At 35.3% G+C, this 24,933-nt stretch overlaps 1 protein-coding gene across 2 annotated transcripts in view; it reads right to left on the bottom strand.

Annotated features, from left to right (window-relative positions):
- Positions 1-24,933, bottom strand: part of ATRNL1 (attractin like 1) — a 555,427-nt gene that overhangs the window by 334,590 nt on the left and 195,904 nt on the right. For both annotated transcript variants that reach the window (XM_076339089.1, XM_076339090.1), the window contains exon 21: positions 3,832-3,884. In XM_076339089.1, the coding sequence (XP_076195204.1) occupies positions 3,832-3,884 (53 nt within the window). The remainder of the gene's footprint in view (positions 1-3,831; positions 3,885-24,933) is intronic.

The raw sequence follows: 24,933 nt of genomic DNA, 5'->3' as shown, positions 1-24,933 counted from the left end.
TACAGAGCCTCCCTACCAGAAACATGAGAGACAATCCAGAAGCAGACTTGTACTCAACCTACAAGAATATTTACATGGACAAACAAAACCGTGGCTTTTAAATTCATGAAGCTTTCTTTTTTATTCATATTCTTCTTTTTATTATGTATAAGAAATCTTTAATAAGATTTTCTCTGATATTCCTAAACAATGGCATATCAAACACTTCTGGCTCAAGAGATCCTTCCTTTCATGAAGTTTCTGAGCTGCAAATTGTTGGATGTAAAGAGAGAAATATCACTGTACGTTTGTCCATTTGCTATACTCTTCCCCTGGCATTCATATTCAGCCACTACTGACAACAGGGTACTAGAATAGATAGACCATCATGCAGCTGCTCATGCATTCTTATACATTCAATATTTTTCTAATTTTTATATGCGTGAGGCTTGTTCTCATTCTCTTACTCTCAGTTTGTTCCCTCTGTTGGGCTTTTTCAATCATACAGTGAAGTCATGAAGAATGAAATGAAAATAATTTTAATAGAAGCAATGGGCAACGATTTTCACACAATCTGGATAATACGGTATTGCATGCCCTGTCTGTTATGCATTTCCTACTCTACTTTTATTAAGTTTTGATAATTCAAAGTAGAAAAACTACTTGTCCAGTGCTGCCATGTTTTGAAATGCCATATTAGAATGAAATCTGATGTTTAACCAACTGCTCCTGTTATCTCTAGGATTTGATGGCTTTGCTGCTATCTGTGTTTATCCTTTTGGCATAGTATCTGTATTTAGATTAAGTCCCTGCAATGTTTCGGCATGTTACTTCCTACATAAATCTCATTCTTTTTGATCATGCTAGACCTATCTGTAATTTTCCTGTGTTTTCATTTGTGCTCAGATCACTTCTCTAATCACAACACGATCCATGTATAGCATTAATATTCTGCTTACTCTTCTACATCACTACTAAAGGAAACAAATAAGGAAGAAACTAAAACAATCTGTGCTATCCCACTGGCTAACTCTATTAAGTTTAGAGCTTACTTACTATCTTCAACAGTCTATTGATGTTAATACCGGGGCCTACATCAACACCAGTCTGTTCCCCCTTCGTAGGCTTGAGGATAGCAGTGACAGGTAAGATACTAGGTAAGGTAGGCAGAGAGCAAGAGATGGAAACAGCTGAACTTTTATAGGGCAGGGGGTATTCACAATATCACAAGTTGCAGAAAGTTCCTCTAAGGCAACAGGCAACAACATTTCTCAATCCACATCCTGCTGTTAAAGAGAAATTGAGGTCATCCGATATCATACAAAAGTTAGCCATACACTCAGGATTGAATTCTAAGGTTTTGGCTTAGAAAAGCATTCCAATTTAAGGGCAGTGTTCACACAAGTGAAAAAAAGATAAAATTTGAACACTTAAAACTGGTCATTTTGAAGATGGCTAAACTCAAGCATGTGACTAAAAGCTTTCCTGAAGAAGATCCCAACCATACAGCAAATTGCTAGTTGTATTCTTATTTTTGTACCATTCACTGATTTTGAGTCTAAGTGGTAGAAACAAATGTGCCTAGAATTTTTATTTCTCATAAACTTATGCTGCTTATAAGTATATACAATTTGGTTTTCCTCAGTATTTTCCTCCCTCCTGAGCAATAACTATTACTGTGCTGTAAAAAATAAGAATATTCTTCACTTCAACGAGAAGCAAAGCAGCAATATAAGTGTCTAAAGAGAAAGTTCTTACGGAGTAGTGAAACAAGCACAAAAAAATACCATCCAAATGTCTGTCTTGTACAAAAGTGAAACATTTTCTTACACAAATTATAGTCCATGGTAAGGCCATATTTTAAAATACTTATATAGATAAGAAATTGGAGCATCGCTTTATGACATATACATATTTTAATACATGATTTAGCAGGTAATGGATGGTGCTGATAAGCAATTGTCACTGAAATCTTAGGTCAGTCAGTTATCCACAAATTAACAAATTATTTCCCATTATGATGCATCAGCCACAATGCAAGAAATACAAATTCCATTATTTTAAATTAGCACAGCCTCCTTATTACCTCCAGATAAAATAACTCTGAAAATCATTTATATGTAATATTTTAAATGACTGAAAGTATTAAAAGAAGATTTATCATTCCAGAACAACAAGATCTTTAAAATATTTTGAAATCTGACAGAAGACAAATAATAGTAGTGAGTTAAAGGTGAAAAGGGTATCTTGAATATAGTACAATTCATCTCCAACATGATTTATAGACCCAACCTGCAACATGATAGCAAAAAAATAAGGTTTTTCATGGAGGTGCCTGAGGTCTACAAATCTCATTACTGTCATTTCTTTTCCATCTCTTAAATTTAATAATGTTTATTTTTAAAGGACAAAACAAACGTTGAAACACATCTCCAAAATAGCCTATATAGCACTCTCTTCATAGTATGAGCTTCTCACGTACTTATTATCTAGCTTTAAATCTACAAAATTTATAAAATTCATAGGTACAAAAATTCATTCTTCTAAATACTGAAATTTCTGTTTTGAAATAAGAAAAATTTCTTATGCAACAAACAACAGATTTAATTGAATTTATTTGATCAACAGCATCTTTAGAACACAGTTTTAAGGAGTATTTTCAACTTGGTCTATTTTATGTAAACTGTCAACGTCAACAGTATCTTCAAAATACAATATTTAAAAATTATCTTCCAGTCTAAAGTATTACATTTCAACTTAACTTGTCTGTGAGGAAAAAAAACAAAACAAAAACAACGCACAGCAGATTTCTTTAATACCTGGCAAGAGGAATAAATGTTTTGGACCTAGGGATATGTCAGCATCTGTAATACAGTATATGTCAATTTTGTTCTGTAAAATATACCTTGCAGATGCAAACCATTTAAGGTAGAAAAGAAAGATTAGTAAAGAAAAGAAACATTCGTTTATTAGGTAAATGATGCCTTAAAGAGATTCTAAAATGAAGCTTTTGTGTACATTCTAAAATGAAATGCTAAAAAACAAGGCCAAAGATCAGAATGAATGCCATGAATATATTCAGAGATATGTCTTTATGTAAATTTAAGTTTGAGGTAGGGATGGTGTTAGGAAACAACAGACAAATGGATCCAATTGTCTGACATTGAGCAGGTATGTGCAAGTCACAAAAAGTGAAACAGTCTTCTCCAACTTCACATACGTTTTTAAGATGATTAAAATTACTATTTAACATCGATATTGGCACAGCTCACTAAGGGATTTCTGCACATGGGTAATAAGCATTCCCATCCCTTCAGGCCTTTCACTATGACTATCAGAAATGTAATGCTTTAAAGTAAATTTGCCAGAGGCACCTTTTCTACAACAGTAAGAACATGGAGACAACACACAGTATCATTTTATGATACTCTGGAGAGCAGCTGTGTATCGTGTCCCTGGGAGGCAGACTGGCTAAACCATTCAGAATGTCCCCAGGAAATACTGCTGTTTAGCCTATCTGCATTTCCCCACCACAAATTCTGTCTTTTAAACAATGACACAGTTACTTATTCCTTTTGTTCACATATGTTGAGATACAGAGAATAACCCAATGGCTTGGTCAGTCCCTCTAACCTAGGCATAAGGAATCAATTTTTAGTAGACTTTAATTTGTGTTCTTGTGGACAAAGTAACAGAGAAGCCCAGGGGGCATTTTATTTTTCAGTCAAAATATCAACGTGCCCAACTTCAGAAAATCTTAAGAAAAATATTTTGTTTTTCTGAGGAAATGAAATGATCATGTAATATGTAAACAGCATTTAAGTACCGAACATTAAAAATATAAGTACTCACAGTAGCATGTTCCCCTAAGCGGATTTCCAAGATACCTATTTTCAGAGTCACAGCTGCAGGGGGAAAAAAAGACAAAACCAAACATTCCCATTAAACACACTGTAGTTTTAATAAAAATGCAGCTAGAATATTTATTCCAAATAGCACGAGTTTCATTACTAGTTGCACAAATACATGAAAATAAAAAGTATTGCATATAGTTCTTAAATAGGGCGTGCTACCTTCTGGAGGCACCTCTCTCTCCTTATAAAAGAAACCCAGAGTGACTAGGCTCTTGAATAAGGCACTTCAGTCACGTGCTTAAGGTCGGTGCCTATCGTAGGACTTACCACAGGTGGTATGTCTCCGCTAATGAACAAAAGAGAGCCAGGCAGGGAGGCTGAGCACTGGATCTTTTATTATCCATGCCGCTTCAGTGATAGCTTACTCCCTTGGCTGGTTTTGATGCCTCCACTGGCCCTCTCCAAGACAATAGCCGAGCATCAATCAGGGGGATCATTCACTACAGAAAATGTTCCTAAGTATGTCTTCCTCTAACATACACAGTCCTGAAATACTACCAGACCAGACTTTGCACCCTCAGACACTTTCCACGCCTCTTCATGCCATCCCTTCAGGGACGGAACATACTCTCTCCATTTCCAACCATACAAACACCACACTGGTGGGCTGCAATACATCTTTCATATTATTTCCAACTCTTTAAATGAAAAAACAACAACAAAAAAACCCCAAACCCCAAAATACCCCTAAGCATAAAATAGTGATTACATATTCACAGCACTACAGAGGACCAAAGCTATGCTGTCTGCTCTAGAGAGGCTAGTCCTAAGGTATGTAGCTGCAACTAGACAATGCCAGCTGGCTCTGGGTCCAGAAACTGTAGCCATACAGGTAGCACTATAAGCACAGCAGTACCTCAGCTACTTAGCTTCTCTGAACTTCAGAGGCAATCGCTTCTCTTCATTGACCACCTAGGGAACTAGGTGAAATTTAGACTGAATACAATGTATTGATGCTGCTGACAAGACGTGTACATGATAAGAGCTGGAGAAATATCTTTCTTATTGATAAGATATATAGTTATTTTGAGAGACGTGAAATATCCTACAGAATTTCCCAGTGATCAAATTGAGTTATACAGCATTTCTCTAAAAATGCCAAGCACCTTAATAAAAATGATTATCCTGCTTCTGGTTTTCTTGGCTATTCCACAGAAATCTCCAGCAAGATTATAATTTTCCATTAAATACACAGAATGATTCATAAAACAAAGAGAAAGCTTATCGCTAAATTCCATATAAACATTTTCCCAGAGGAAATCTGGATCATTTAATAGCTTGGACTACCTTTTCATTACTTTTTTCTAAGAAACTTAAATTGCAAGGAAATCTTTTGTCTTATTTGATTTGTGAGTAATATTAAAAAACTTTCTAACTTGGATGTCACATCATTTAACAAGTTGCAGACTGTAGAATAATGTTTGTATTTCTGTTGGTCTCTTCATTAGTTTCCAACTGGTGATTCTTAACATGCTCATTTTTATTAAAAAATAGGCAGAGAATCTCCTTGACTCTTTGTTACAATATCATAAAGAAAATAATCAACAGTAGCATTAAAATAGAAAAAGCAGAAAAAAAGATGTTCTGGACTCTGTCCTTGCCCACTCCTGGTCTCATGTCAGTGTGAGAACTCTTTGCAGGTTCAACTCTACGGAAATTCAACTTTTTTTATATAGGAAAACTTTTGCTTAAACACCAAGAAAGCAAAAACCATACACTTCAACTCTAACTGCAGCACACAATTTGTGGTCTTGTCCACACAGACACTCTGGCCCTACAGTCCTTTCCACAGAATTTAGAAGAGGAATTGATGTTGAAGTATCTCTCTTGTATGTACTTATAAAGGAAAGGAGAAAATAATCTCAAGTAATAATATTGGTCTGCCTGACACACTTTTTTCTAAACATCACAAAACACTAACTAAATTCTTCAAAGAACAGCTCACTACTTAAACAGATTAGGCTTGTAAAAATAGACTCGTGTCTGAAAGTGTCTTTACATTGGCAATTTTGAAAGAAAAAGCTAAGCGAAAAGGATCATTTTTGAATTAAGATTTTAAAATAATTTCCTTTTCTTGTATGTAAGATTGTCACATAAATGAGACAGTGTATCATGCAACAAATTATAACAACATGATAGGGATTATTTTAAGAGGAATTTTTTGTTTTCTTCTGAATTGTTTCAAAGGCAAAGTGGAATATTAAATATAGGCAGTATTCAGAACATGCCGAGGTTTTATACCAGAACACAAAAATGTATTTTATATAAATAACTGTGTATTCAGAGTCTTTTCGCAGACAAGACAAGCAGCTTTCTCAGAAGGCAAGAAACTTACCCTGCTGCTCACTGATAATGGCACTGATTTATGTATGACATGGAAGAGCAATGCCTGACCACCAGTAACAATAAGCTGTACTTTCCATCAGGAGAGACTAAACAAATTCTGCTGTGAACTCTTGCCAGCCACAGCACTCACCTGTGGCGATTTGACCCAGGGTCTAAAAGAAGCTTAGTTTGCTCCTGACACAAAACAGGACTACTTTTTTTTTTTTAAAAATCTTGAAAATCTTTATGAAAGGGAAAGCTGTTTCCATACAGCTTCCCTTCTCCATTCAGCTACCCTTCTAATCAGACGAAACCATCTCCTGTGGATCAATAATTACCAGAACCCAGGGATTTCCAGCATCACATATACCTTTCAGTATTTTTATTTCTATTTATATTACAGAAAAAACAAAAAAATACATAAAATAAAAATATCTATAAAAATCTGTCTAACGCACCACATGTTTCACTACTTAACGAACACACAACAGAATGCTTAATACGAAAATTACTAGGCACAGAATACTTTGCAATATGCAAGTATTCGTAAGTATTCATTCAAACCCAAATAATTACTAATTCCCTGACAATTATAGAAGTGACCTTCAAGCATCTTGAAGAGAAAATGGCAATGCAATTTTACAGCCAGCCGTTTCAGTTGTTTCAGCATAATGCATGATGAAATGATAAAATACGCATAATAAAAGAAGAACAGTGAATTACACCACAGCAAAGTATTTTGATATATTATCATATATATTATACTTTCTGTATTGAGAGCCTCCTCACGGAAGACATTGTACTCAAGGAGCTAGTGATCTTGGGCAAGGCATGTCTGATCTACTGGCCCTTGTTCGTCAGGCTTGAGAAGCCCGTCTGTGAGCATGAGTAGCCGCTGTAAGGGAAGGTGCTGGAAGGTCCCGTGCCAGCCTGTGCTGTGCGCTGGCGGGTGTTATCAAAGAGAACCTTCCAGCTTGTCAGGAGGAGATACACTGTTTTGTTTTTACACAAGATAAAAGGCGCCATGGTATGGGAGGGAGGAGGAACCTTGCCACAGCCAGGATCTGTGCAGCACACTGGGGGAAAATCCATGCTGGGTTCATCCAGTGCGGCATGCACATAGGGTTCCCAGTAACTGAAGGGGCATAAGATTTACTTGCTATCTGTATTCCTCTTTTTGTTCCATCTTAATAAAACAGCTAGTTTGTTATGCCATTTGTTACCAAGCCTTATTGAGATACAGAAAGAACCCTGCACTGCCTCTCTTATGCTTCCTCCTCTGTCCCCTGGTGCAGAACACTTTCATAATGTATATTAGGAATAGCATGAGGTAGAGTTCTTACTAGTTAGGGAAGCTTGCTTTAACTCAAATGAAAGATGCTATTTAAACACTTGCTTTTCAGCAGAGTGAAAAAATGAAACTAATAGGATTAGGAATACATCTAAAATTGTTCACGTGAGTATGTCGGCTAGGTTCTGAATAAATTTAGTTTTGTCTTTTAATCCTATCCTATTTCATTAAGCATATATATTGCTCTGCATTAGTCACTGTCGTGGTTTAACCTGGCAGGCAGCTACACACCAAACAGCCGCTTGCTCACTCCCCCCGGTGGGATGGGGGAGAGAATCAGAAGAGTAAAAGCAAGAAAACTCATGGGTTGAGATAAAGACAGTTTAATAAGTAAAGCAAAAGCTGCGCACACAAGCAAAGCAAAACAAGGAATTCATTCGCTATGTCCCATCGGCAGGCAGGTGTTCAGCCATCTCCAGGAACGCAGGGCTCCATCATGCGTAATGGTTACTTAGGAAGACAAAATGCCGTAACTCCGAATGTCCCCCCCTTCTTTCTTCTTCCCCCAACTTTATATGCTGAGCATGACGTCATATGGTATGGAATATCCCTTTGGTCAGTTGGGGTCAGCTGTCCCAGCCGTGTCCCCTCCCAACTTCTTGTGCACCCCCAGCCTGCTCGCTGGTGGGGTGGGGTGAGAAGCAGAAAAGGCCTTGACTCTGTGTAAGCACTGCTCAGCAGGAACTAAAACATCCCTGTATTATCAACACTGCTTCCAGCACAAATCCAAAACATAGCCCCATACTAGCTACCATGAAGAAAATTAACTCTACCCCAGCCAAAACCAGCACAGACACTAATTATGTTTCCAATTACAAAATTTCCTGTTCGCTGAATTATTTCCTTATGAGCTTTACTCATTGTAGTAATCTTTGTACCTTTTCCAAAAGCCAGCACACACTTGACCATATGTGAAGCATAATATATGCCTCGTATCTGTGAAATGGGAGCTACACTCGTTACTTTATGTGCCATAGGGCTATGATCATTTGCTTTAAGTGGTAATAATGAATGAGCAGTTCCACTCTGGCACGCCTCCAAAGATACAGCTCCCATTTACGAGGGCAAATGGAGGAATGCTCCAGGTTACGTACAAGTTCTACGGTTTGTTCCAATACAAAAGTATTCAATTCATCAAGCTCACTGACCTTCTGATGGCCTGCTATTAGCAGTTATTCCCCAACCTCTCCCTCAATTACCCTTTCAAAACTGAACCATTTTCTTTTACTTTCTTTTATTCTCCCTGTATTTCCTGGGAGTTCAAAATAAGTGTTATGGACAAATGCATTAAAAAAATAACTTTTCCCATGTTTATGACCAAGTGAATGATAATTCTCTTTAAATACCATAAATGTATCCAAGAGTATATGTTTACATTAATATTCACAGATCTGGGTTTTTTTGTTTTAATGAATGAAAGGCTTTTTTGTAAGACTGAGAGTTTACAAATGACCGTCTGTGAAGCTTAGCAATGTATATGATCTTGTGCACGATATCCACATCTTCCAATCTTAAGAAAGCTAAGGAACTGGCAGTAGAGGAGTATATATGTCTAATTTTATTGTGTTTACGGGTATCTCCCTTCAAGCTTCTCACCTAAAGAAAACTGTCAGAATGTAACACCAACCTAGATCTACAGCTTTCTAGACTAGTGATTTGATCGGGTAGAAACCTTCTTATAACAGTTCATCTAACCTTTGATAACGAAGGCAGGATTTACTGCAGTTCTGCTGCCACCACTAATTGGTAAACCTTTCCTTTCAATTGAAAGTGAAGCAAAAAAAGAGGAACAGGGGAAGAGTAACCTAAGTACGGCTCGTCTTTCCTCTAGCTGAGTTTGTTTCTAATGTCAAACTCTCAGGGAAGACCACTCTAAAAGAAAATATTCTTTATTCAACTGATTCCCTGCTGAGGCAGTTGTATCTTGTTCTGGCCTAGATGCAGGCTTGTCAACTATAATGAGCAGATATTTATGACCCTTACCTCCTATTTTGTCCTTGCAAATTAACACAGACCACTTCCACAGAGTCTGGGGAAAAGCAGTCATCTTTCTGATCTACAGCTGGTCATAGACAGGTCTGGGAATTTGCCTAAGTTCTCAGCATTGCATCTACAAGAGGTTCCTGAAAAATAAAGACTAATGGACATAGCAGACTATTACTGAGCCCTGACTGGTGGCTTGCCCCAGCTTTTAGATGAATAAGAACATCTTCTAGGACTACTGTTCAACTTCTGCTCAACTCTCTTCTAGCCTTTACTTCTCGTTCTGTCCCCTATCTAGCCAGTGGTCTTGTTCCTGCTGTCCTCCATCACCGATTCCTGCTTCTGATCTCCTTCTCCCAGTTCCTGATCTTGCACAACAGGCTCCTGTTTTCATTCTACTTTCCTGGTACCACAGTGGTATGATGCTATGGGGTTTTTGAACAGTAGAATACTATTTAACATAACATAATTTGGTTACTTGGGACACCTCATAACCAAAGTTCAAACAGTGTTTGTAAAACTAAACTTAAGACTTCTCTAGTCACACGGTTAGGCCTGTGGCATCATAAGTGGACTATGAAGCATTCCTACACACTACTATATATTACTACATACTCAGCATTAAAAATATGCCCATGGTGCTCTGACTGCAGCTTTTGCAGATACTTACAAGATAGCTGATGAATCTTTAGTAATAACAATGTAGTAACACAGAGCTCAGCCCAGATTCACACACAGGTATTTACCCTGCTTGTTGGTTACCCCTTCTTGAAAGTCATGCAAGACTTCCTATTCTAAATACTTTCCAGCAATGAGAAAATTAGCTGAGGTATATGATTAACTATAGTCAATAACTGTAATTGGCTGTAATTCATAAAAATTTGGGAGTGATGCCATAGAAACTGCAGATTTCCAGCTCAAGAGTGGTGACTCATGGATGAAAGCACCAATGTCAGCCGTTCTCGGGTTATTAACTGGTCCAGAACAATGAGTGACAGATACCTGGAATCCCAATTCACACTTCTACATGGATGCAAGAGAACAAAAATCCCAGGTCTTGACTTAGGCTTGCTTGGTTTCAATACCTTTTACACAGAACTGCCAAAGAACAGCCACATCTTCTAACCATCAACAACAGTTAAACAGACATGGTCAACAGCAATGGAAGTGAGTGACCTCACAACCAAAGTTATGCTACACCAGCCTGTCTCATGTATTGGGAGTTCAAGCATGTTTAAAAGATTCAGAAGCAGCATCATTCTTCTGCAGAAGTGCTAAGATTCAGATGCAATAATTGAGCCCAGATGATATATTTAATGAAAAATAGGTATTGTCAGCAATGTTAATGAGTGCTTTGTGGTTTTCAGAGAACAGGTTTGTTTAATTGCTAATTATTACTGTATTTTTATCCTGCTACTATAATCTTCATTTTGTTGCAGTGAAATACACAAACTAGTAATCTATAAATGCAAATATATTCCTCTTATAGTTAAGGGTCTGCTTCTTGACTGTATTGACATTGCACTATATTGTCCCAATGTTCTCCGTTAATATTGAAGTATGTGAATAGTTCTCAATTTTTTGAGCTACAATAAAGGATCTTTGGTTCTAATGTAAAAATTGGACACTTTCACTTGTCTCAGTGCCAAGATCCTTCCAGTCATGAGCAAGCTTTCTGCTTTAGATATAAAGAATTTTCAGCCTACCTCTTAAGATAATGATAACCTAAAAGGGTAAAAGGTACTAGGATTTATGTTTCCAGTTAGGACTTTTTAATAATGTGGGGAAATGATTTATTTGTTTCTTCTTGTAAGTGCATATAATGATGTCTTAAGACAATTTTTTTTCTGCAGATTAGTTTGTCTCTTCTTCATATAATTCATGAAAAAGGCCTAGGCCAGCAATACTCTTTTTTTTTTTTTTTTTTTTTAAATCTAGGCTGATCTCACCAAAAGAAATACTAAAACATTCTGGCTTCATAAGCAAATTTTCCATTTCCAGACTTCTCTCATGCTATTCAAATCCTTCTTCCCTGCAAAATCAAGAGTAAGTATTATAGGGGGTTTATATACACTTCGAAGTAATGATATTTCAAATCACTAATACATTGCACTACAGGAGAAAATAAACTTTCAAAGAGGTGACAAACTTATCACAATTATATAATTAAGACAAATTGGTTAAGAGATAAAATAAGATTTTCTAATAAACTCTAGATTATATTTTCATCTCATCTTCTATACAAGAGTTAAGTAACCTATAGCCATCATTTGGAACTATCTGGACATGAATCGGAGACCAAATGGATTTCACATGCCAATGATTTGATGCTGCTTACTCTGAACCAGAGAATCTCATGTCCATGGCCTTACCCTTTACCTCCGGCACTCTCCTTTCTCTATGATTGACCATGTTTTTGGCAGTGATGCACACAAACTTTTATATATATATAAAATGGTGAACTTGGAAAAGCAGAATTCCCACCTATCAGAAACTGTTCTTTCAAACTGGGGGAGGAGAAATATGCACATTTCTTCTCTCACATTTTGACCCTTTTCAGACATTTCTCCAGCCCTTAGAAAGCAAATGTTAGATACACCCCAGACAGCTCAAAATAAGACGCTATGTTTACACTGATCTGAACCGCATCTCCAAGAAATATTAGCACAGTTTTCTCAACTATTTCCTTTTAGCTAGAAGAATTAGAAGCAATGGTAAATTAATCATCTACAGTTTATGAATACTTATTACTGCTTAAACTGAAATGCAGCTCCTCCTAAATTTTTACTTTGCAAAAATCAGTGAACAGTTCACAAAATTTACAGATGTTTCATTCTTTTAAAAGATAAATATCGATGAAATGTGTTAAATGTTAACTTAATATCAACAACAGAATATTCATGCATCTGCATCCCTAAGCATAAGCAGTTTGCAAACAGTTTCTTTTGCAATCATTTTTAATATAAAGTTCTCGGTGGAACACTGATTTTATTTTCACTAAGATTTCATGGAAAGAATATTCATATAATCATGAAAACAAGAATAATAATTCTTTGGTTAAAATGACTAAATTTCTTCGTATTTCAAAACCTCCCTGTTCAAATAGCACTGTTAACTGCATTTAAAAATTCATGTTCCTAAGTATGAACTCTTCTGCCAGTAATTTCAAAATGAAAGATGTGTACTAAAAACAAATACAAAGGACATACAAAAAAAATTCCTTTCATTTGATTATCTCTCATGCTATTTGCTGCCGGTGATGTTCTGGGAGTTTCCAAGGGTATTTGTATATTTTTGTTATTTAGAAACCAGTTGTCAAGAAGAGCAGGAGCGGTAGCACTTCAGCAACGTTAAATATTCTGACAGGCCCTGACAGTCAGAGTGAATGTATTGTAAATGTCTAGAGCAATTAGACCAGATCAAAAAAACAACAACAAAAAAATATTACTAAATCCCAAGTGTTTTACTGCATTTTTATTAGTCATCACTGAATTGTAAAAATACACTATTAATAACTGTATTTGTAGAAAATATTTAACTATTAAACAGCTTATATCTTGTTTTTAAAAAATGTGCATTAATATGTCTATTTTTATTATTGTTGAATTTAATTTGTCATCAGTCACTAAGGGAAATGATTGCAAAGAAATACTCAATTAAAATCTTCATGCAGAAAGTTCAATGCTATAGTATTATAGAGTGCTATAGAGTTCTCATCTGTTTTCATTGATCTTCCTTGCATTCATTTTACTTTGCTTTCAACATTTTGGGGTAGTTTTTTGTTTGTTTTTTTCTGTTTTTTAAACAAAACCACTGTTTATATAAGACTATCAAGGTTTCTTTATTTTTGAGGCAATTTAAGGAAAAGGCAATTTAAGAAATATGTATTTGAGGATGCCATACATACACTATAATTTCCAGAAGATGGTATGAAAACAGGCAAGTTACTTTTTCTCTTTCTACTTCAAATTATGTAAGGTAACTTTGATAATTTTCTTGTCATTTAAGTCTACAATTTATCACAATATGGCAATTAATGCTTTCATGAAGATGATAAATTCTGACTAAGCCAAGACAAAAATGATGATTCAGAAGCAAAGCACATCACCTATTCAGGAGTGGAGACTGCAGCTTAGCCATGCCCAAATTCTGCTTATATATTGAACATTCAAGAATATTAAATGCAAATTGAAGACAAAGGTATGAATAAATCAGAATGTCATGGTTTTCTCTAGGCTGTCAGCTATACAGTACTAGGGAATTTTAGAAAATAGTGATGTTATCTAAATTATTCCTCTACCTGCAACAACTTCTACAGTATTAATGACATTATAATATGAACATGAAGCATAAATATTACAGAGGTTTCAGTATAATATACAGTGCAACTAACAAGCTATCATTCTTATGTTTAGGAGTCCAAAACTCTAGCTACTGCATGATATTTTCAAATTACTTTCAATATTCCTAGATGACCGAGGAGTTTCTACCTAGATATTCAGAAAGTATATTCAGACTATTTACTTATCATACTTGTTTCCTGTGGCATTGACAGAAATTGTCAGAGAATCAAACCTCCTCCTTGAACAACGATGAATGGTGACCCTTCAAAAAAATACCACAAGTGACCCATGGGAGAGTGATCATTAGAAACCAAATATGGAGGCATGGCAGCTTCCAGACTCCTAGTTTCTATCTTGTCCTTCTGGTGTTTAAAACCACATTTTTGTCCATCAGACCATTTCAATATCTATAAAGCTATCCAATATGTTGTTCTGACAAGTTCTTTTCCTGCCTAAAAGAATTTTCTTTACCCCCCCACATGGCAAAGTCCATCAAAGCCATGCCTTATTGCCCACCATTGTTCCATCATAACCATGTCTGGCCTCTTTTTAAGTCCTTTTTAATATCCAGGATATTAACCCCATCTAACCTGCACCATCTTTTATTTGACTTTATTAAAAAAGATACCAATCCGAGAGATACAGAAATGTCTATTAAGAACAGAAGACATAAAAGAGTATGGGTGGTTGGAGAAAGTATGAAGATAAATACACATATTCGCTTTTCTCTGGTCCCTTTCCTATGAAGAGCCCCAATCTCCATTAGTCCATTATAGCACATAATCTCGTGAATTTCCTGGAGCAGAGGTGACACTGATACTTCTTTATGAAGTGCCAAATAAGTGGAAATAAATGTTACTGTTTATGTTGCAACAACAATACTGTATCTGCCAACACTTCCAGTCTTGGCTGACTCTCCTCGAAAAGTTAACTGCCCCCTAAGAAGAAAACTTAAAAGGAATGGCTGTAAAAAAGGAAAGAAAAGTTGACTAAAATGACACTATAGCCTCATGGCAGGGTACTGTGAAGTATTTCATAATGGGAGTCCTGATCTGTCAGTTTTGATCTGTTCAAACTATGTTTATGTTGGTTTTGATAGGCAGGCTGCAGAGTACTACCGTGAAAAGCAATGCTTGCTCCTGTGTGAGTACAGTGCAGAACAGAGCCTTTAACTGTGTAAGTAATCCCAACGACTTCCCAAAGGGCAATTCACAGAAGAAAACATTTTTCAAAATAACGGGCACAAAACCTCACCCTAAACAATGACAGAATGAGGAAAAAAAAAAAAATAGTTTAGCTACTAAAAGACCTCTGGTGATATAACTTGCAATGGATGAGAAAATTCTTGCATCCCAGCTGGAAGTAACTGAGAAAGCTAAAGATTACACTCCTCAAAAAGTTATTTTATCATCCTAGTCTGTGTACCTCAAAGACTCAATCCCTCTACAAAGAGGCTATAAAACAGCAGCTTTAGTTGGAATTCTGATTAGTAATTGATCTCTTATATTTTGTAGGCATCACACTAGATGCTTGAACTAGTTATTGTTAGAATTACCTGAGATGTATGTATTATACTAGGTATGATCAGCTATTTTATGGGAAAGAGGTGCTTGCTTTGCTTCCTGGGCTATGCCAAGGGCGACAAACCTGTTCAAAAGCTTTTGTAATTAACATGTTTCAGAGTATTCCAAAACTTATCACCTTTTTGTAGGTATTCTGAGGAGACTGAGACATGTCTTTTTGATTTTTAAAAGCTTTCAGTGCAAAATTTTTTATATATTCCAAAAAAACCAAATACTGGCTACTGAAAAATGAAATGGAATAATAAAAAATAGGTAAACTGTCAGAATGCAGTCCTAAAAAAAAAACAAACCTGACCTGATCACCTGAAATAGCCACACTTACAGCCTGAGCTGATTATTATTAACTACTCTAGTAAAAATAATAGTTTCTTCCTAGCAATGAGCCCCACAGACATGCTTAAGATCAAAGACTTTAACTATTTATGTGACCAACCACTTGCCTCTGTGTGATAGCAAATTTAAAAAAAAAAAAAAAAAAAAAGGGAAACTTAAAAGTGCTCTAACAGAATGCTTTACCGCATCCCTAGGACTGATGAAAGTGGTAGATTAAGGGCAAAAAAGTCAGGATTACAGAGTACTGAAATTTACTAAACGAGGACCTTTTTTGACGTCAGAAAGAAATAAAGAGAGCCCAGAAGGCATACAAAAATCCTGTTTAGTAATCTAAACATACGGTAGGGGTGGGATATTACTGAGGCAGAGATTGTGTGGGAACAGTTACGGCATAATCCCTTCACAAGTCTCTATTTCACCAGCCTTGAGCGTTTCTATTTTCTATCCATCATTTTCTGACTGTCTGTTGGCTTGCTTCTTAACTCAAGCCTGCATAGGATAATAGGCTACAATTACATTAACCGCCTTTCATCTCAGTTTGAATTAAATTTGTTCTGTGTGCCAGCATGAAAATCTGTCCCAAGTCATTTTGCTTAAGTCAAAGAATAATAAACTCCCTCAGTCCAATAATTTAGCCAATGGTTTTTAATATTGTGAAATATTCAGATTTTTTTTAAACTGAGAGATAATATCAAAATTAATACTTAAGAGGAAAAATTCAGTTACAATATTTGTCAGTAAAATATATATATATTCTCTGCATTATGACAGTGATTTTAAAATGATTTAAAATACAATCCTATCCTCAATTGTTCTCATGTTCCTAAGGTCTTTTCTCACTTGTTTTCAGATCAGGTTTCTAATTTATGCAAAAGTAATGCTGTAATTTGTAACATTACCCACGAATTAGAAATGCAAAATATTTTAATGTCACTTGAAACACAATTCTGCTGCCTGAAATGGTCCATCATGTCAGAAAAACAAAGTACTTGTCACATTTTCCATAAATGAGAGAGAGAAATCAAGTAAGAGCACAGTGGAGAAATGCACTCTGAGGTGAATGCTCTTTTGGAAAGAGCATTGGAAAAAATCCAAAGAATTCACTCTACAACTATTTTATGTTTGCAGAGCATCCTAATGCATTACAGCAAACATTTCACTCGGATCAAATCTGAAGGTTTAATTTTGAAATTCTCCAGTGACCGTCGTGAGACAGGCTTAAAAAAATTGGCATCTTCTGTACTACAATTTTAAGCCTTCCATCTTCTCTCTCACACTTTTTTTTTTTGTTCCCTTTTGGATTTTTATTTTTAAAGAAAATATAACTGAAACGACCCTGTGATTTCAAAGTTCTACTTCAAAAGTGGCTTTGGAGAAGTGTCTTAAGCACCACACCATTTTTGAAATGGCAGAGTATTTTATAAGCTATCTTGGATTTGTTTATTTGTTTACTATCAAGAAGAATGAGCACACATGCAAAAGACAATGTCAAATTCAAATAAACTACTCATAAAAAATATACAAGAACTATAGTGAAATGTTCTGTTTTAAAAACAAAAAGTGCAGGTGTTCCTGATTTTTTTCCCCAGGAAAGACATGTTTTCCATGTCATTTTGGGGAGAGGGGGAAAAAAAAAAAAGATTTCCAAAACCAGGAAAAAAAAAAACCAACTTAGTTTTTGTCAACTCCAGTTGATAAGTAAGAAAAAGAGTGCACCACATGACCTACTGCCGTAAGAGAAGGAAATTTTGGTAATTGGGCTTGGATTCTGGAAGAAAGAAGTATAGTTTCCTGTAAGAATATTAAGGAATATTCATGACTTCGAGCTATGACTGGAATTTGCAGAAGAAAATACATAAAATGTTACCTGGTAGTTTTCATTATGGTGTGTTAATAGAATGTATGACAATCTACTACATTATGAGCAGGCAGAAAATTGGATACAATATACTATTTAGAAACACAAAGTTGGATATATCTGGTGTATAGTTCGATATATCCACTATGGAGGAAGAAGATATATCAGACTAATATTTGCGTTGTACTATTCAATGCTTCTTTTTCACATTTAACTGGAATAATTTAAATTGAACTTCTATCATGTTTATAACAAAGCTACATTAGTCACCATTTCTTTCATTCTTTTTTCCCCCCAATGAAAGAACTACTGTTTGCTGAACATTCACTGTAATTTATTTTAAGGTCAGTACTTAAATGACACCTGTGCTGCAGAAAATTTCATATGATACAAACATAATAAAGATGAGATTTCTAGGTTGCAGAAATTAAGTGTCAAAGGTAAAGCTGAGGACAGGTATAGAGTATGCATGGGTTCAAATATTTCAATTAAAAGAATCAACATCCTGTGGCATAACAACTAAGTCTCAAAACAACCTGCAATGTTGTCATAACTTTAACTGCATAGACATACTTAAGAACACCAAGTAGACGATGAAAAACAGGCAGATACAATTCTACAAAACTGAGCACAGAGAAAGAGCTAATCAAAGCTTCCGAAGGGTAAATGTAAAACCATTTATTAAATCATGTAGTTAACTATTTTCAAAAAAAAAGCAAGAACAAAAGCAACAAACTAATGGTATAGGAAAGTTTTCATGAAAGTCAATGACAAAAAGACAAGAGCATTAAGAAAAAAACCATAATGAAGTTTTATCCTTTTTCTACCCTAAAAGCAGGGTTGGAAAATGCGTTTGATTTTATACATGTCAGGGTGGTTTAAATACAACAGAAAAAGGTGAAAGATTCTTAAGTACAATTCATCAATAAATGCATTTTCTTTAAAAAAAAAATTAAAAATAATAATGCATATCTTCCCCAAAGAATGGAGTTACAGAATTCCCACTTCTGAATCTTAGAGGTATTTCACTTTTGTGCGGATGGCACTGAGCAGCAGTAAAGTTGTTGATCTGTTTAGATGTGCTGTTAACATCTCCTTTTGTTCATAAATATAGAGGAGGCAATCTTTCTGTTCAACATTAGGATTGATTTATATATTTTTTCATTTCTTACAGTCAACATTTGTCACCTTCAACGTTACCTTACCTCAAAAAACCTTACCTTTACCAAGTCCGGAAAACAACAAATAATAATAAAGAGAAGGAAAATGAATGAATGAAGAGAAGCAAAGAATCGAGAGTGGATGGGAAGAACTTTATGAACTAGTTTTATGAAACTTTTGCTGCTATTCTGTACATGACAATCTACAATTAGCCTCCCAAGAGCAAGAGGAAATGAAAGTAAAACATATGTTCCCCAATTCGCACCAAATCAGGGAAATATCCCCTCTTAAACTTAAGTAACATGGTGGTGTTGTGTATTTAAATATTTACCTGAATCAGGGCCCAAATCTGTGATTAAATCAAGACTATACGTAAGAAAGGATAAAATGGCCCAAACAAGAACAGGATTAGAAAGACATTTTGAAGCATCTGTTAAAAAGTAATTGCTGCCCTCATCTCCTTCTGCATCTTGTAAGAACTCATTTCCAGGCCTTTTTTTTCTTTTTTGAAGTTAAACCTTCTTTATTAAATCTGATTTATTACATCTCTTTTAGCATATCCGACTGTTCCTTTACCCTTTAATTCTTATCACTTCCCTGTGAGCAGCCCAACAACTTTTCTTCCAGGACAGTGTGCCACTTTGGACACATTTCTTACATTTGGCAATCTCGCTGCTCTCCCTTTGGCCTCCTGCTGTAATTTAGTATCCCTAAATTTATCATTGCTCTGTGTAACAGTGAGTGAAAGAAGAGTGTTGTGGCAGGTCACATTTTCAGATTGATTGTAAGTTTGCTCTGATTCTGAATCAGACTCCTGTCTGGATTCATTTATGCCTCTGTAATCAAACTCCCCAACCCCATTATCTAGTAAGCTAGATAAAGAATACCACTTACTTTTCAATACATCCACAATAAAAAAAGAAAACAAAAATAGAGAGCTCAAAGCATGCAAAGGTTATGCAGCTTAATTTATATTTTATACTCTATAAAGGTGATTCTTCAGTACAAAAGAAGAAAAGAATAAGGGAGCATTTCTAATATTAAGACATTATTATCTTTCAGCTGGTGAGTACAGATAGGATTGGCCCTATGCGATTTGTCGTTGCCCTATCAGTTATCATTCCCTGAAAATACCTTGCATAGGATGGAGAACTTGCTTTTGGTGTCAAATTTTGTTAGTTTATATTATAAAAGGTAAAAAATTACAGATACTTTTCAGTAATACTGTTTCTTTTAACTTACTGCTTTTTCATATTTTGTTTATTTTATGTCATCCGCCATGATAATCCAGGCTAAGAATGAAAAGGCAAAGAAAAAAGGATGTTTATGTAAGCATACGTGCTTACATATGGTCAGCCTGCAGAATTCATTATCTCAGGTAGTCTATCTCCAGACTTTCAAACGGAAGTGAAACAAATATTCCTCTTAAATAGACAAATCTGCACAAGGAAGAATAACAATATAGGTAATCACATCAGATTTCACTGATCAACTACCGAATAGGATTTTAACCCCATTTCTGAAACAGCATAGTTTTTATAGCCCCATTTTTCTTTATGTTAATTGTTAAACTACAATTCAAATATCTACTGTTTTCTAAGCAGCTCTTTAAAATGTTGCATGCAGTACTATTATGTTCATAACAGAATAAAAAGAATATACTCTTTTAGTTAGCCCATCATTGATACAGAAGCTACTGTTACCGAAAGCTTTTCTAGCACTGCCTGTATTTGGGACATGGGGAAGCATGAGAACATGGGCCCTTCTGCAACAATTGCAGATATAGAGTTGAGGTGGAAAGAAGATACAATATATAAGAAAACCTGCATGACTTCTAGATGCCTGCACATACAACTGCAGAAGAATGCAAGTTTGTTGTAACTGGAAGGCTCCCCAAATTGAGGACTCTCTAAGCATGATTTAGCACTGCGTAATTGATGTGCTTAGTCTATATAATTATCAGCAGCTTCAAGAAAAAAGAAATGAGAAGTAATGCATTTCTCATTCCCATGTCTTAATACCAAATTTCTTAGTTCTATCTATGCATAATTTTAATCCTTTATTTGCAAACTTCTTTCAACACTCTCAGCAACTACTAAAGCAATTTAAAACTAATAACTGGCAACAAAATGAAACAAAATGTTTTAACTTTAAAACCAGAAATATAACTATTACGTCTAAATTTTCATCTGTATGTAAAGGCATACAATTGACTGAAAGAGAAAACAGAAAATGAAAACAGCAGTAGGAAGATGCATATTACTTCTATTAGAAACCATAAGAGGAGAAGAAAAGCAATCTTTCCATCACCAGGAGATTTCTAACAAATAGTGTCACCAGTACCCATCTAACCTAGCATTTCCTTATTGCTGTATAAAAACTGGTGGTTTTTTTCCCCTTTCTTAGTGAATAAAATGAATCAATATAACAAGCCAAAGCTGATAGATATCTCTATCAACAGGGTTTTCATCACAACGTAGCTTCATTTCTTTTACTTATTTATAAGATTTTGAAAATAGATTTAAAACTAAAAATAGGACACGGTATTTTGTGCATGTTGAGTACTGAGCAATCCATGTCAAGCAACGTAAAGAGGCACTATTTTAATTTCAAACTTAGCTATGTGTTGATAGCTTATGTGCTATCACACTGGTATTTTCTTTTCCCACCGCTACCTATATACTGGTACTAGCTTAATGACAAATTGATTAAACCAGATGTTTATTTCAACTCTAACAACTCTTGTACCAATTACTAATTACCATACTAATGGCCTATCAGATGTAAATAAGCCCAGACCTACACAGCACAATGGATAATATTTTATCTGAGGGTTAAGATCTTTGAATATTGAAGCAATTTTCAAGAGCTTTGAAAAGTCACAAGCACTGTAGATCTATTAAGAAGAAATCAAGATTCACAGAATCTATTTCATTAAATTCGCAATTCATTTCATTAAAAATAATCAAATGTTTGGATTACTATATAGATTAAACTTATACACTGAAAATAAGGAAAACGTGGATGTTCAGGACAGGTCTACCTTAGAAAACTGCTTTCCCTTGAAATAAACACTTTCATGCAGATCCTTCTCATTTCATAAGACCAAACAGTAGGCCTGAGCAAATATTTATCATCAATATATTCTTCCTGCTTTAAATATTTCTACGTTCAATACAAATTAATTAATGCAAATCATGATTGAACTAGGTATAGAAGTATATACACTGCAATGTATTGACTTGGATAGCACAAGCCCTAACAACAGATGCACAAAAGTAGTCCCTTGAGCCTTTGCTCAATCCTGGTCAAAATTATGTGATCAATTTGCTGGATTAAGCAGCATCAGCAACACAACCACTTTAAAGCTACCAAACGCTTACTCTAGTATTACAAAAATGTTTTCAACAGAGAACAACTCTATAATAGCTAATATTTTCAGTTACCTGTCAATTAATAAAATCAGTATCACCTTCAAATCATTCAACCTGATGTTCTTTTAAAATGGCAAACTTAATACAGATTCTATTGAAAAATATTATTTTAATTGTAAATGCTCCTTGAACACGGTCTCTGCCCAGCTTAAAAAGGAAAACCTGGAGCATGAGAGGTGTGTGTTACATCAGTTACACTTAGTAAAGAAATACATGTTGTGATGTTTAAATTCCAACTCACCTCCCATTAGGTATATATTTTGAATTTTCCACATACTGAAATAGTAAGGGAAACAGTTATTTTGACAGGCAATATCCTAATGGTTTTATTTTATTTGTAAAATGGCCTGATAGTTCAAGAGACAACTCTACTGAGGCAATTCCTATATATACTTCCTACTGGATTTAATTACAAAGCTATTTTATAGTTAGAACTAAATCCATTTTAATAAAGTTCAGACTACATTTATTCAAGTATCTCAGATAGAAAATGATGGATATTAACAATATACAGACATACTAAGTATAGAACAGGTCAAATAATTGCTTACTCATTTCTATTTAAAAGGATTTTTCTTTAAATTAAAAAAGAAAAAAGCCCTATTTTCAGTCATTTAAAAAGCATAAAAGCTACTCGTCATTTACTGAGAACCGATCCTTTGTTCCTCGGTGAATGTTGTCACTTCAGAAATTAACGGCCTTATTTTAAAAAAAAAACAAAACAAAAGGAGTTTGGGGGGACATTCAATACTATTTAATGAGCTCACCATAGAATCTTCCCTGTCACAAACCTCCAAAAAGCCAGAATTTACATGAACGTGCAAAATTAACTATGTGCAGAAACAGCTGGGATTCCTTTGAAATCATCTCATTTTTACAGATCAGTTTCAAATGAGAAGAAACCATGTCATCTGTATCAAAACTCAATATACCCGTGGCCCACAACAATTTATACTTGTTTTGCTCACAACTGGACTTTCTGTTACAGAGTATTTGAAGTCTAACAGTACATAATGAAATACCAGTTCTGCATATTGAAATCAATGTCTGTATTTAAATCGTAATGCTTTTTACAATATAACTCTACTCTCTTTAAACCTCCAAACCTCATTTCTGTTGATAATCATTCAATGAAAATGGATCAATCCTCCTTTCTCTCTAATAAAATACTGTAAAAAATCTTGCTAGCTCCCCAGTACAGTGCTACCATGAATGATTCAGGGGAAAGAATTTCATAAAAGTTTTTTACTAGAATATTTTTAAGCCCTTCTACCAGAAAATGTTAAGTATCTGTTTTATCCTTGGTAGAAACCACAGGAGAAAAGTGAAGCTGTACAAAGAAGATCATAAACAATTAATGTATCTCCAGATGTAGTAATCAAGATAGCCTATCAGCATCTGCTGATCTCATGTTGGTGCCCATTTGTAAGTAATGAGCAGTTGCATTGCACTGGGGCAAGAAGCAGCTGGTTAATCCAAAGCACTTGCCGGGGGCAGCAAGCCAACAAGGCCAACAACAGCAGGACATCTTGGGACCGAGCTGCACGCCCAGCACAACATCTCATCTCACAATGGAGAGGTGGGATACCTGGGGAGTCAAGGGCGGGGGAAGGTTTCTTGGAAACATTCACAAAGCTTTCACTCCCTGTCTGGCGAGCAGTATGTGCTTACGACTCTTTGCCACATGAATATTTGGGTGTGCGGCTCCTAGAATCTGACGGACATTCTGCCTTGTCTCCTGACTGGCTGCTTCTTGTTGCTGTCATCATTGTCACCATCCAGTATCATTCTAAGTATTTTTTTCAGTCACAATTTTGAAAATTTTGATTGATTTATCTTACCCTAAATTGAAAACTAATAAAAATATCCTGCTTGTTTATGAAACACCTGAAAACTGATGGCTTTACACATCCAAAACTGTGTATTTTTTTTTTAAATACAGTTTTGATTAAGGTGACAACAATATTGCTGTAAGCCCTTCTTTTGCCTTATTTCCCTTCTTCTCTCCTCTCCCTACAACTGACAAAGTGCCTTTGTCTAAGATGCTGATATGGACTCTGAGCAACAGCAAGGATGGCGGCGTATCAGGAAACTCTTTGGCTCTCCTCCTAGGCTCTTTTCCAGCACAAAGGACCAATAACGATACATAAAAATTTGATAAACCATTTTTAAGGCTGATCTGTATCTCATATACTAGCCAAGATCGCCTTAGGAAGACCAAAATATTAAAATCACTCTGATAGCATTGATTTCTCAAACGTGTACATATACTAAAGCTGACCAGTGTTTGTGTTTCATGAAGGCAAAAATAACGTATGTCAAATTCTTTGTTCTAGAGAAAGGGTCCATGAAAAACTCTACTAGCAACATTTGTTTTCTGGAAGATGCTCACCTTGAAAATTTTTCATCCTCCATAAAGTTTTGTAGGAGTGTTTACTCTTAAATCTTTGAAAAAAATTCTTAAATGTTCCCCTTCCACAAAGGAAATATCACCTTCCTCCCTTCTGCTCCATAGTTAATTGTCCAAAGCTGACTCTGGTAGCAGCAGTCAGCAATAGTAATAGTGATGCAGATGGTTGTTACTATAACATAGCATACGTTGAATTTAATCAGTTATGATATGGCAGTATATACTAGAATTTTTAAAAAGAGCTCCCTCAAATATCTCG

The sequence above is a fragment of the Aptenodytes patagonicus genome, chromosome 5 (genome assembly GCF_965638725.1).
Source record: "Aptenodytes patagonicus chromosome 5, bAptPat1.pri.cur, whole genome shotgun sequence".
NCBI classification, from domain to species: Eukaryota; Metazoa; Chordata; class Aves; order Sphenisciformes; family Spheniscidae; genus Aptenodytes; species Aptenodytes patagonicus.
Note: the sequence above shows the minus strand (reverse complement) of the source record. Positions and strands in the feature narration are given on the sequence as shown.